The sequence below is a fragment of the Podarcis erhardii genome (genome assembly GCF_964252035.2).
Source record: "Podarcis erhardii genome assembly, chromosome: 7".
Lineage (NCBI taxonomy): Eukaryota > Metazoa > Chordata > Lepidosauria > Squamata > Lacertidae > Podarcis > Podarcis erhardii.
In genome coordinates this window covers 48,881,595-48,895,462 of record NC_138511.1, presented here as the reverse complement: position 1 = coordinate 48,895,462, position 13,868 = coordinate 48,881,595, and the positions used below count along the sequence as shown (strand labels likewise).

The window sequence follows — 13,868 nt, the reverse complement described above, 5'->3', positions numbered from 1 at the left end:
TGCAAAAGCCACAGGGCATGCTCTGTGTCATGCACGCACATTACAGAGTGTCTGCATGCCCCGTGGCGTGTATACATGATGTCAGCACACCCTACGGCATGACTGTGGCATGCGTGCATGTCCTACAGTGTGCTGGCATCACTAGTACACACCGTGGGTGGTGCTGATGTTGCACACACACACACAGTGTGCTGATGTCACGGGGGCAAGGCGGCACGGCGGCACGCATGCTTCTAGGCAACCTCTGGAGCCCACATGCCAGTAATGAGTGGGGCTAGAGGCAAAGGTGTGCTGTGCAATGAATGTTACTTCTCACACATCCCTCTTTAACCTTGAGGTTTAAGCAAGAGTCAATATCAAAGTTCAGGGTCACATTTCATCCAAGCAAATTACACTCAAGGAGGGCACAGAGCAGGACTGGTGAGGGATATGGCCAGGGCAAAAAGGGTGTGTACCTGGGAATAGTCAAGGGCCAAATAGAGAAGATTGTGTGAGAGACTCTCTATTTGTGAGATGGGACTTTGATTTTTCTGTCTCTTTTCTATATTTTAATGTTTGTTTAGATTAGTTTGTTTTTTATCTCAATGCAGTATGAAAAGACTCAATAAAAATTAAAAAAGTAAAACTGGCAGGTAAGTCCTCCCCCCAAAAAACCCCCAAACTATATAAAAATGAGGGTGTTTTTTTTAAAAAAAAGATCTTAAATCACCAACTTTATGATCACCCAGGAATCATATCTGTAAAAGTTCAAGAGCATCTACACGTGTGGGTTCAAAGTCTAACCTACTGATGCTTCACAATGATTAAAATTTCAAAGTTGCAAATTTGTCAGGCTTTGGAAAGATATGTAAATTTGCATTACAATGTCCCATAGAAAGGAACAAAGAGATGGAGAGAAAATGACACAGAAGCTGAAATCTGCAATGCAAATACAAAGAGCACAAATAGAAATCACCGAACTCTTTCAGGAAGTCTCTGGAAGCTTAAATATATATTCTTACTTTCAAAAATTGTGTTGATTTTTTTCAGACACGAATCTCGCTCTAATGGAACTTTGCCATTTTTAGTAAACATGACAAGCACTCGCTTCTCTGTCGACTCAGAAATTACTAAGCTTTTGTACCTATGAATAGGTGGCTGTAAATCAGCATATTCACAATTTGCCAATCACGCATCCTGTATCATTTTAGCCATTTCAAATTCAGCTGGCAAAATGATACTAGCCCAGAGCATTTGTCAACCTAGTTCTCTGAACAACAAATTCAAAATCCGTTCTGCTTTTTCTCTCTGTCTGTCTGTCTGTCTCTCTCTCTCTCTCTCTGTGTGTGTGTGTTGTGTGTGCTATTTTTATTTTGAAATTAAAATCAAATGACAAATATGTAAATGCTATGGCATGAGGTAGCTGGTGACTATGGCACTGTGGCACTTCAGACTTCTCTATGTGGCTATGAGGACTCTCTAAGACCACACACATTTCCCTACGCCACACCCCTTACTGGTTCCACTCTGCCCCTTTCATGAGTGCTTTTGCCTGGTTAAAATAGGAGCTTGTACCGTGATTACCTCTGGAGAGGATACAGATATACAGTATGTCTGCTTATATGTGTGTGCATGTGTGTACATACAGAAACTTCTGACTTAGGCAAAGGTAGAATGTAGGCAATTGTAAGGTAAAGATAAGGTAAAAGACTGCTGGATGGTTAAATCCAGTCAAAGGTGACTATGGGGTGTGGCGCTCATCTCTCTTTCAGGCCAAGGGTGCCGGCGTTTGTCCACAGACAACATTTGGCGTCATATGGCCAGCATGACTAAATCGCTTCTGGCACAACGGAACATCATGACGGAATCCAGAGCGCATGGAAACACCGTTTACTTTCCCACCACAGCAGTGCCTACTTATTTACTCGCACTGGTGTGCTTTTGAACTGCTAGGTTGGCAGAAGCTGGGACAGAGCAACAGGAGCTCACCCCGTCATGTGGATTCGAACTGCCAACCTTCCAATCGGCAAGCTCAAGGGCTCAGTGGTTTAGGCAACCGTACAGCAGTAAGGGTCACATCTGTTTCTCTGCCCCCTTTAGCCTCTGACCTCACTCACTACTGGAATGCAGCCCTTGAATGGTTGTCCATGAAGAAATGCAGCTCTTAGATTGAAAATGGTCCCACACCCCCAGTATCAACCCAGATAGTGTTTATAAGAGAAGCATGTTTCGGCCCAAGGGAGCCTGGAGCATCTCTGAGGCCTTCAATGGAGTATCGTGGAGCAAAAAATGGCCTGAAAAATCTCTACATTATTTAGCCACTAAGCTACACCTGTGCTCTTTTCCACCTGTGCTCTAGCTAAGGTGAATAAGGATGAGAAAGAGAAGGAATACAGATCAGAGGTCGTGCAGTGTTAGCAGTTAAAAGAAATGAAAACTATTCTCTTTCTTGCAGATATCTGAAAGACCATGTGGGATAGCATAAACATTAGGAAGAACCTTCTGATAGTAAGAGTATGAAATCCAAGAGAGCCCCTGCCAGTCAGTGTAGATAGTATTGAGCTAGATGAACCAATGGACTGACTCGGTATAAGTCAACTTCTTATGCTCCTATATATGGGATACTGGGAAACAGGACATGGGATACTTCCATCCTAACCAATGCCTTCCAAATTTTCACAGCACAATATGTTAGAACTCATTTGTGCAATGCCAAAACCCACAAACTCAGTCTTTCAGTTGCCATTTACCTTTCTCAGTCTAATAATGCCTTCTTGAGTCTGGGAGTCCGAAGTGATTTCAAATATATCCACTCCATCTCCTTCAATAACGTCATAGGATGACTTAGCATTCTCACCAATATCCAGGTCATTTGCTTTCACCCTTCCTATTGGTTCACCAATACTAATGTCTTCCAATACTGAGAAATGATACAAACCTGGGAGAAAGAGAGAAGAAGAGAGGTGAATAAAAACAAACAAACAATTGGACATTTAATTGGACAATAGTCTCTTTTCCTCCTGTTCTGGGAGAGACGCCCATCTGAAATCCTGGAGAGCAAATGCCAGTCAGTGTAGACAGTAAGTATCTCAGTAGATCAATGACCTGACTCAATAAAAGGCATATTTCTATGTTCCTATGCATTTGACACATATATTTATGGGATTGCTGTCCATTCCTGTAACACCCTCTTACAAATTTTTACTGGGTTTGGTACGTTTCTATGGTTTATCTATGCCAGGAATATCAGGGAAAATCCAAAGGTTGTCATCTAGCCTATTTACTGTGGACACTAGGTGGCCAAGCTTTAGAGTCTTCTTCAGTGACAAGGGAGTGTAGATAAAGGTGTGAGATGTCAGTCGCTGTACTTTGTAGACAATATGATGCCTCTGGATTGGCCAGGTCTGGTAGAAGCAGGTCTTCTGTCTTTGCCTGATTGGAAAAGCAGAGCTTCTTATGGCCCTAGAGTCGGGCTCTGGAGCTTCCTCCCAATGCTAATAGCTGTTTCTGAGAACAGTTTTTAATCAGGTCCACAGCAGTGCAGGAACTGATTAAGTTCTCCCTCCCTCCCCGCAGTGATCCTACAATTAGAAAATCTGACATACCTAACTCTATTTGCATTTTTAAACACCTGCACCCTACACGTTAATTGCATTTAACTTCATATATTCTTAAAAGAGGGAAAGTTATATATTGAAAAGCAAAAAATGACAAACTGAAAACTTCACCCCTTTTTACCCAACCCTAAAACACAGTTCATATCTAACTAATTAGTTCATATACACACTGAAGTGGAGAAATTCCAAAAGTTTAATAATATATTATGCCATTTATCCAGCGCATGAATCAAGACTCTATTGGACACACTGCACCTGCCATTGAGTAATGTCACTTCATATCTACTTTGGCCCTAATAAAGTGTTCTTCAAGCTTGGATCCATACATGTGGAATGCACATCATCCAGCCCAATAGTCAAGGATGATGGGAGATGTAGTCCTCTCACATCTGGAGACCCAAGGTTGAAGAGCAGTGCCCTAAAAGGTATTGTAATAAAAGATCACTAAGTGCATACAACAAATTAAATAATCAATAGAATAACTAAAGTGGCTAGCAAACAGAGGTGAGCAGAGGAACTATGTATAGCTGAATAATAATAAGAAGAAGAATATGATCTTTAGAGCAGGTATGGGGAACCTTTGGCCCTCCAGATGTTACTGAACTACAACTGTCATAAGCCGCAGCAAGCATGGTCAATGGCCCAGGATTATGGGAGTTGGAGTTTAGCAATATATGGAGGGCCAAAGATATCCCACACCTGTTTTACATTTTGGAATTCCCTCCCGTGACATATCAGATGGGCACCATCTTTACTCTACTTTCTGCACCTACTGCAGGCACCTATTTTTCAACAAACCTTTTAGATTGCTATTTTAAGTTTAGTCTGTAGCTATACTGGATTTGAAATTGTTTTTATATGTGAAATTGTTTTAAAGATGTATATAAATAGTGTGTGTGTGTGTGTGTGTGTGTGTGTGTGTGTGTGTCCAATTGCGTGAGTGTAGCACTCTGAGAGGTTTCCTAAGATATGAATCTTACATGAAATATGATAAATAAATAAACAGTACAGTTTTATAATTAGAATCTGATTGTGGTCTTTCAGAATACATATTCTCTGATCAAAATGTTTCCTTAATTATGCTTAACTTCTAGTTGGCTGGTTGTTATATGGGTGCTTTTACACTTTTGGCTCATAATAATAGAATTATATGTTTTTCGTGTGTTTTTCAAAAACTCAGTAATATAAAAAGTAAGGAGATGCTAAAATATTGAGGAAAATTCCATGAGGGGAATTTCAGAAGCATCCTTTAATAGAGCTTTCATAAAGCTTGCAAAAATGTCTTGCGGTTGTTTTTGCACATTCCTAATTCAAATCCTAGGAAGTCACCCTTAACTGGCTTAAATTGGGTTCCAACAGAGTATTTTACATTACATCTCAGATTTCTCATTACTTAGGGAAAGAATCAAATTGCTCATTCTAATGACATCTCTCTCTGACTTTTAGTAATGATCTGGAAGCCAGCAAAGCATGGCTAACCTCTGGCTCCTGAGCACATCTACAGACGGTCTAATTATGCATGCTTCTTGGTAATTCACTTGTTTCAGCCATGGCTAAGAGGTGAAATTATCAGTTTCAGGACTACTTATCACTGAAACCAATCAGACAAAATCCATGCATACCTGATGAGTTAGAGAGTCTTAAATAGGGGCAATGGGAGCTGTAGTCTTCATTTTTATTTCCATTTTACTCTTTCAGGGGCAGAATGTGTTGGTGTCATGTTATAGCGTAATTGTGGTAACTATTTGCATAGATTATGGTCAGCTATGAACCTGTGAATGATTACAAAGTTTGTGTGCTTAGAATGAATATTTTTTTTTAGGAAAATGAGTTTAGCATGTGCAGCTTACAAATGTAAAAAAGAGGGTCCATTATCCAGGAGCTGACAGTCTGCTTACTAATCAGTTATGCTCCATTCTAGCTATAGAAACTGCTCTGAGAAGGGAGATTTTCTGGAAGTGCTTTCTCCTTCTCCCTCTCTTCTTCTAATGGGCTAGAAGAAAGTTGGAGTAGCTGAGAGTGTTTCCATTTCTGAATGAGGAATGTAAGAAACAAGTGAGTGTGATCCATATCTAAAATGACAGTGGGAGAGAATTACATCCTAGAAGGAATAATTGACTCAGAAATCTGCAGGCAACAATCTTGTGCCCATTACTGAATCAGTGAGCACAACACTCAGAACTGGTTCATAATTTTCCCAGCCTTGCTTTAATTTTGGGAGATACATGGACATCAGAGGGAAGGGTCTTAGTTGCAGAGTATCTGCTTTGCATGCAGTAGATTGCCAACATCTCCAAGTAGGGCTGGGACTGTCCCCCATCTGAAACCCCAGAAAGCCACTACAGATGACACTTAGCTACATGGATAAATGGTCTTTCTCAATCCAAAACAGCTTCCATGTTCCTAACTGGAAAGCAAGACATCAAGGATCCAGCCATTTAGGATCATTTCAGTGTGCTGCTATGGGATTTAGTTAGAGCCCCTTCTGATTAACATTTTATCTTGGAATTATAATTCACAACCTGCTGGTATCCCTATACATGGATACATGCATACATGTGCATGTGCACACAAACATGGAAGAGTTAATTAATAATAATAATAACAACAAAAACAAAAACAACAAGAACAACAACTTCTATTTGTATCCCGCCCTCCCCGACCGAAACCAGGCTCAGGGCTGCTAACATCAAATATATAACACTGGTATAAAATCAAACAATAATTAAATTACTAATAATAATAATAATAATAATAATAATAATAATATCTTTATTGTCATTGCCCCCTCTCAGGGACAATGAAATTACTTGGCTGCTCCATTCACCCAGGTAGGGCACTCCACTCAAAATCAGAACAACTATAAAAACACTAAATAAAACAATATAATATAATACAGCAAGGAAGATTAGATGACTTTCAAAGTCCAGGTTTCCCATTCAGGGCCGAGATCGCTCTGGAGAAGAAGCTGTTCTTGAGACGGCTCGTTCTTGTCATCATCGTCCTGTATCTCCGTCCCGACGGCAGGAGCTCGAAGAGACAGTGACCAGGATGCGATGGATCTTTTACTATGTCCAGTGCCTTCCTATGGCACCTTGTGGCATAAATCTGCTCTAAGGTGGAGAGTGGGCAGCCAACAATGCTCTCTGCTGCCTTAACAACAGCAATTACCTCCTAAAAACAAGTCAGGATCAAATTAAAATCTAATTAGATGGCTTTCTGCAGGATTAGGGTTGGGAACAGTAAATGCTCATCAGGCCCAACTGTTTACTCTGTTCTTATATGGGCCTGTGAGAATGCTGGGAGGCCTCTTTCATACTAGTTCTTATACAGAAAGAGAAGGGGAGTCAGGCTGAGCCCTGACCAAAGGCCTGGCGAAACAACTTCATCTTGCAGGCCCTGCAGAAAGATGTCAAATTCTGACATCTCTTGTGGCAGAGCATTCCACCAGGTGAGGCAAGCCTAATCTCCCTGATGTTATTATTTGCAGACCGTAAGGTCCTCCATGGGGCATACCAGGAGAGGCGGTCCTGTAGGTATGAGGGTCCTAGAGTTAGAGGGTTCTAACTCTCAGATAATATCCATGTGCTGTCTAGGTATGTCAACAAACCTACCAGCCAAGACATTATATTTTGTGTAACTTAAGATGGTGGACATTAAGTGTAGATGAGGGATGAGCTTGCCTCCCTCAAAACCACCTAGGCACCTAGCAGGGAAGAAATTAGTAAGAAGTCAGGTCAGTAAGAGGTCTATCAAATCCCTTGGGTCCATTGGCCACTGCCCAACCTGACTGAACACTGACACTGGGCCTGAGTTCTTGGCTTGAAAAATAATTAAAATACATTTGAAATGCATGTTTTGAAAGAAAATGCATTTATAATACGCATTTCAATATACATCTCTATGTGGAATATTTAAACGAAAAATTCTAACACTTTACTGTGGAAACAGGATGGGTGAACTTTTGGGCTGGGGTTTAAAGAATGGCACAAACAAGAAACAGATTTACATACATCTGCTTCATGATTTTTTTTTTTTTTAATGAGCATATGCTCTTCTGTTTGAGTTGGAACAATTTTAATTGTTCTACTTGTTTATAATTATAACTGCTCTAAATGTACACGATCAGGACATGACACTTTCTGAAAAACTAGAAGGTAAAAAAACTTAATAAACTTTTATAGTGGCTTGCTGGCCAGCACACAAACCAAGACACTACTGGACAAACTGTACCTTCTACATTCCATAATACAGTGGTAGCTGGGGTTACATATGCTTCAGGTTACATACGCTTCAGGTTACAGACTCCACTAACCCAGACATAGTACCTCGGGTTAAGAACTTTGCTTCAGGATGAGAACAGAAATTGTGCTCCAGCAGTGTGGCGGCAGCAGGAGGCCCCATTAGCTAAAGTGGTGCTTCAGGTTAAGAACAGTTTCAGGTTAAGGACAGACCTCCGGAACGAATTAAGTACTTAACCCGAGGCACCACTGTATAGCGTTGTGTTAACATTATCCCTTGTATTGATATTAGTAAATTTCAGGTTCTCCTCACTTCAGTGCTTGTATTAACTTTATTGTTGTTGTTTACATCCTTTGAATAGGGGGAAAGAGGGGGAATGTTCGGTTTGTATTTTTTCTCCAATATATTTTAATAACAATAATTTTAAATGCATCCTTTGTTTCTGTAAGTGCATTTTATATTGTTCTAAGCTGCCCTGGGACCTTTATAGTGAAGGGCGAATAAGATATACGAAATAAATAAATATGTGTAGGGAAGCAAAGAGAAAACAACTAGATGCAACTTTTCATACTGTCAGAAAAGGTCAAAGCAAGCCTGACACACTCCTTTTTTGTAAATCTCCTTGAAGGTAATTTGCCCTTTGGGATAACTCAAAAAAATTACACCCTGCAAGGCCATTTGGAGCCTTAAAATACAATTGATTTCTTCATAGTTCTCCCTCCCTCTACTTTGTAATCTGTGGCCATTATGCCTTTTCTTTGGTGCTTACTGCAGAAAACTAACATATTATGGACCACAAAACAGAACATCAGTTTACTCTGTAATTTATTCTTTGTTATGCATTTTTGAGGATGAAGCATAAATAAATATGACACTAATTGACAAACCCTGAAATCATTTATAAGAAAGTGTGTGAGCAATTGAATGATGTAGTAACAATTCATACAAGAATCCACATGTAACACAGAGGTCTTAAATTGTTTAAGTGGGCATTTTCTTAATGCAATCAAAAGAGGCATTGTAAATCACATGCATGTAACCCATTGTTTTGAAAAAGGAAAAAGACTTAGAACAAGGAATGTAATGACAAAGGTCAGTCACATTTTAAGTACATGACAACCTAAGAAGACCCTATTACCTGCAAACAAAGTTCTTGTCTAGTCCAGCATTCTGTCCTCACAATGGCCCCAGACTGGCAGTTACAGTCCAAAACATCTGGAGAGCACCAAGTTGGTGAAGGCTGATCTAAGGCATCCATCAGGTGTGTGCCTGTGGCAGATCAACACCTGGTTTATTTGGGGCGAGGGATTGGGCACCCATAAACCCCCCTGTGTGACCTTTCTCCCCCATCCTTTCTGTTTTTGACTTGTCCTTTAGAAGCATGGACATCAGCATCTATTGTAAATTTGGAACTAACTTTGAGACCTCTCTCTGAACTACTTCCTCTTCTGCTAAACATCACTGCAGCAGTGTCTAAAAGAAGGGTGGGAGGTGTGTTGGCAAACTACTCTCTGAAGCACCTCCTATCCATTTTGGAAAGGGAGCTAGCGTTTGGGTGAGCTGTGGGGTAAGCTGTAAGTAGAGGAGCGGAGTGAACTGTGAAGAGAGAGGTGGGGCATTTTGTGAGGGTATGGGGTTGGGTGAGGTGTAAAGAGATGGGGCTGGCCACGTTGGGGGGAAGTGGGTAGCAAAAGGCTGGGAGGTGGTGAGTAGAAAGGGTTGGAAAGCAAGAAAGGACAGCAGGTCCTAGTATTTTTATTTTGGCCCTCAGTAAGTTTCAAATCACCACATTGAAGCAACACTGAAGGCTACCGGTCCATAGTTTAGGCCTTATTGGTTGGCGCAAGGCTGGCAAAACTTTTTCACCACAAGGGCCACATTCCCTTATGAGCAGCTTTCCAAAGGCTGTGTGCCATTGGTGTGTGGGGCCAAGGGCAGCAGAGGGTGGAGCAATGAATGCAATTTTTACATTTGATAAAGTAGGCTAGTGAGTACAAGCATTTGCTTGTCTCTTTCTCTCCTTCATCCTGCAGTCAAGAGAAATTATCAAAGCTTAGAATCATAGAACTGTATAGTCGGAAGGGACCACAATGATCATCTAGTCCATCCCCTGCAATGCAGGAATCTTTTGTCCAATGTGGGGCTCAAATCCATGACCGTGAGATTAAGAGTCTCATGCTCTATCAGCTGAACTCTACCAACTGTACTATCCACTGACACATTCTAGCCAGGCAAAAACAATCAATTTACCCCTGAGTTAGCCTAAGGTCATAATCATGACAATGTGTGAATGATTCCTCCCTCTCTTTAATCTTCTGAAAATAGCACGTAGGTGATGGTGGGAATTTGGATCAGGAATATGGCAAGTGAGTGGGGGGTTAACCATTTTGGCAATAAAATTTAACAACACCCTAACCCAACCCTTTTTGGGCTGATATATATATCCATACAATTAACGTATAGGGAAACAATACAGTGGAAAGAGGTAACTACTCCATTATATGCCTCACAGTCTCAATCTGAACTGTTTCACACTGTGGCAATTTGTAAAATTTTAACAAGACTGGAGATAAATTCAGAAATCTGGCATTGCTTCTTGTTTGCTATTGAGCTTGTCTAGAGTTTGCAAATGACCCTGTCCAGGGTCCTGATGCTTGTCTATCATAAGTTTCTTTGAGTGCCCGTCCATAAATCATTGCATTTCTAAGACTGCAGGTGCTCTGTAGGTGTCCTTCATTCACGGGGCATTGAATCCTTTGCAGTCTTAGTCATGAAAAGGAGACTTGTAAGGAAGTCAGGTCTATTGAATGCAGTGTGCTTTACTTCTAGGGTAAACATTTAAGAATCAGCTGTAAGTGCACAAATGCAAGATCAGTTAATGAAGGTGCGTTACGGCTTGGACTTTGATTATTTTTGCAATGTTTGCAAATGGGGTGGTTAAATCAAGGCAAAAGGGTGAATTATTTCACAGTGAATGCTTATGAGAAAGGGTGTGTGTGCGCATGCCTGCGCATGAGTCCCAATCCAGATCAGTGACTGGGAGTACATAAGGAGCGAATGTAGTTATTCCAATTGACTTAACACAAGGCTAAGATATTGTCTGTGAAGCATAAGCTTATTTTAATATACTTGAGCTTTACACAGCAGTCAGCTGTTCTTGTGAACAAAATCTTATCTGTAAAGTGTTGGGATTTTTTAAAAAAAACCCAAAATATGTCTCATGTGGGACCCCGTAAATTATTTCTAAGCAAACCCTGTAGGTATGAAAGTTCATTGTTCTTAGTTCTAAGGCTCAGGGGTGTCATATTAGTTCACATTCCAGCCATAAATGCATGCTTCTATTCTGCCTGGAACCAATAAACATACATAACATACTATCTTGGTTCATTATAATTTATTGTGAATGTGTCATGTTCTACATCTTATGAATTTTGATAACCTTCCATACCAGTTAGATTCCACCACAGTTGTTAAAAATAATAATCTTCTCCCCCCCCCCCCAAGCAAATGTTCTTAGCAATGTTGCCCTTATAGCAGGTATCAACAATGGAGGGATTGCACAGAGTTGCTGATACAGTTAATCTGTCCTGCTAGCCAGAACTTCTAAGATCAGTCACTTGATAAATCCAGACTATCAACATTATCCAGTTCCCATATTTGGCAAGGGCCTGTAACCTTTTGGAGCTTTTGAGTATCTGTGAAAGTTTTCAGGCACAAAACACTGATTTCCCAGAAAACCCAGCCCCCTCCCTACAAAAACAGACAAGAATCTTCCAATGCACACCACAAACAAAATGACTGACAAAAAAGCAGGTTAACAACACCCCACAAAAGAGACAGCTCTAGAGCAAACAACTACTCCATAGCTTATTGGTTCTTGTTTTTTGTTCAAATCAGAAGATCAGGGAGCTTTGGTGGCCAGTAACAAATAATTAGAGAGGTGAGAGTAGGAGGCTTTGCTTGTCCTTCACACACACCCCAACCAAGAGCAGGAATATTCCCCATCACCCCTCCTGGAATTAAAGCTCTTTGCAGAGCATCACATTAGCCACACAGTGAAGGATTGCTCCCTCCTCTCTATTGCTGTTGTGCAGAGACAGCAAGGGGAAGAAGGTATCAGGCAGGAAGGAGGCTGTCAGTTAGGCAGAAAGTTGGGCATACCTTTTCTGAAAGATGCAGCCAGCAATCACAGGTAGGTTTCAGCTCCTTAATTGGGTTTTCCCATTTTGTCTGCCTCTCTTTCCTGCCTGATGCCCCACCCCCTGGGCAATCCAAACCAGCCTGTAGTGATCTGTGCCTGTCTGAACATGACTTAGCCAATCCCCAAGTCTCTCCAAATAAGAATAGTTCGGCTCAGGCCTCAGCCAAATCCAGTGCACAGCCCTAATGGGAACATTAAAAAACAAAAACACAACTGGCTGTAACAGGCTATCCTTTTCCTCATTTAGTTGTACCTTCAAGATGCTATTGTTATTGGGCATTGTGCTCCACCAAAATTGTTCTCCACTTAAAACCAGTTCAATGTCTACTTTCTCACAGCTTATTCCTTATGGTTCTTCCTTACACCGTGGATCAAGTATGAACTTATTTCAGAGTATTCAGCAAAACTGACTGTAGTGTAACTATCTGTGATGCAATTATAAAAGCTTGAGTAACTGACAACAGTGGACCTCCAGTTACATATTTAGAACTACTCTATGCCACACATCTTCTAAGAAATGTCTCTCCACATTATGGTGATTTACATCACCCAAGTACTCTCTTCTATGGATTTTTGGATCATTAAGGAACATGTCACCTTCTATTGGATTCTGCTATCGCACAGAGCACATGCAACACAATCAGATGCAGAAACACAACTCTTTCATTTCATCACATAATATAATGAGTAGGAGGATGGCTTCAAATACATAGTAAGTGTGAAATCTGTCCCGATGCATATTTCGACTGTTTTATCCACTGGCATTGTGTGACATCCACAAAAGCTGTTTTTGTTCTTGCAGTGCAGATCTGACTCTACTTTGCATTGTAAATGGTTATGATTCACAGTCCTGTAAGTGATTATGATTTGCAAGTGGCTTAACTGGGTTTCAGTCTGCTCTTTCTCTTTATATTGACTTGATTATAATAATGTTTTTTTAAAAAAATAATAATCCCAAAGTTGGCGATCTATTTCTTGGGGCAGTAATGAAATGGATGCTTGTTACTATACTGAACTTCAGTTTATATACAGCTGAATTCTGAATGATGGGTGAGCCAAATGGCCACAGCACAAAGATTTCCCATGGACATGTGGTTGGCTACTATGAAGGCAGGATTTGGGACTATATGGGTCTTTGACCTTATCCAACAGGGTTCTTCCTACATTCTTACCAAGTGGAATTATAATCCCACAGGGAGAATGAGGCCTCCATTCTCATGGCTAACTTAGCATAATGAGTTTTCTTCTTCCTGCACTTTCTAGTGACTGCAAAGAGATAATTGTAAACATGACCAGAAGCTACAGAAAATACAGGTTATGATTTGAAATGGCCATTTTGTGCCTCCTGGCCATTTGAATTTTCTAGAATCTTTCTTATCCTAAGTTTCCCCCCTATGTTTCATATTGTCTGGTCTTGCTTCTGAGATGGGACAGGAGCATAAGGAATGTTCCACTGTTCTGTTCATTTTGGATTGCAAACACAATGCTGTGCATGTTTTTAGAAATTTCAGATCCTTCAGTTCACTCATGGGGACCCTCTTCCTACACTTGTGCTAAAAAGCAATCTGGATTTGACGGTACACATGACTATATCAAGTGCTTGACTTATGCATATGTGAACTCACATGCATTGACCCAGCTGCTTGTTGCTACCAACAAGTAAGCTGGAGGAGGCTAGGTAAAGTAGGAGAGGTCCCATCAAAGGATCTAACCCAGAACATTCCTTGAATACAACAGCAGTTGTTGGGTGTTTTGCCTTTTCATCCATGACTGACTCAGTTCCCTCAGCCACTGTTATAAGGCAGGTCTAGCCCATTCTTTCTCCTCAT

General features: G+C 40.8%; 1 protein-coding gene across 5 annotated transcripts in view; it reads right to left on the bottom strand.

The window, feature by feature from the left end:
* CDH8 (cadherin 8) overlaps positions 1-13,868 on the bottom strand; it is a 234,424-nt gene that overhangs the window by 75,004 nt on the left and 145,552 nt on the right. For all 5 annotated transcript variants that reach the window (XM_081871927.1, XM_081871929.1, XM_081871928.1 and 2 more), the window contains one exon: positions 2,730-2,917. In XM_081871927.1, the coding sequence (XP_081728053.1) occupies positions 2,730-2,917 (188 nt within the window). The remainder of the gene's footprint in view (positions 1-2,729; positions 2,918-13,868) is intronic.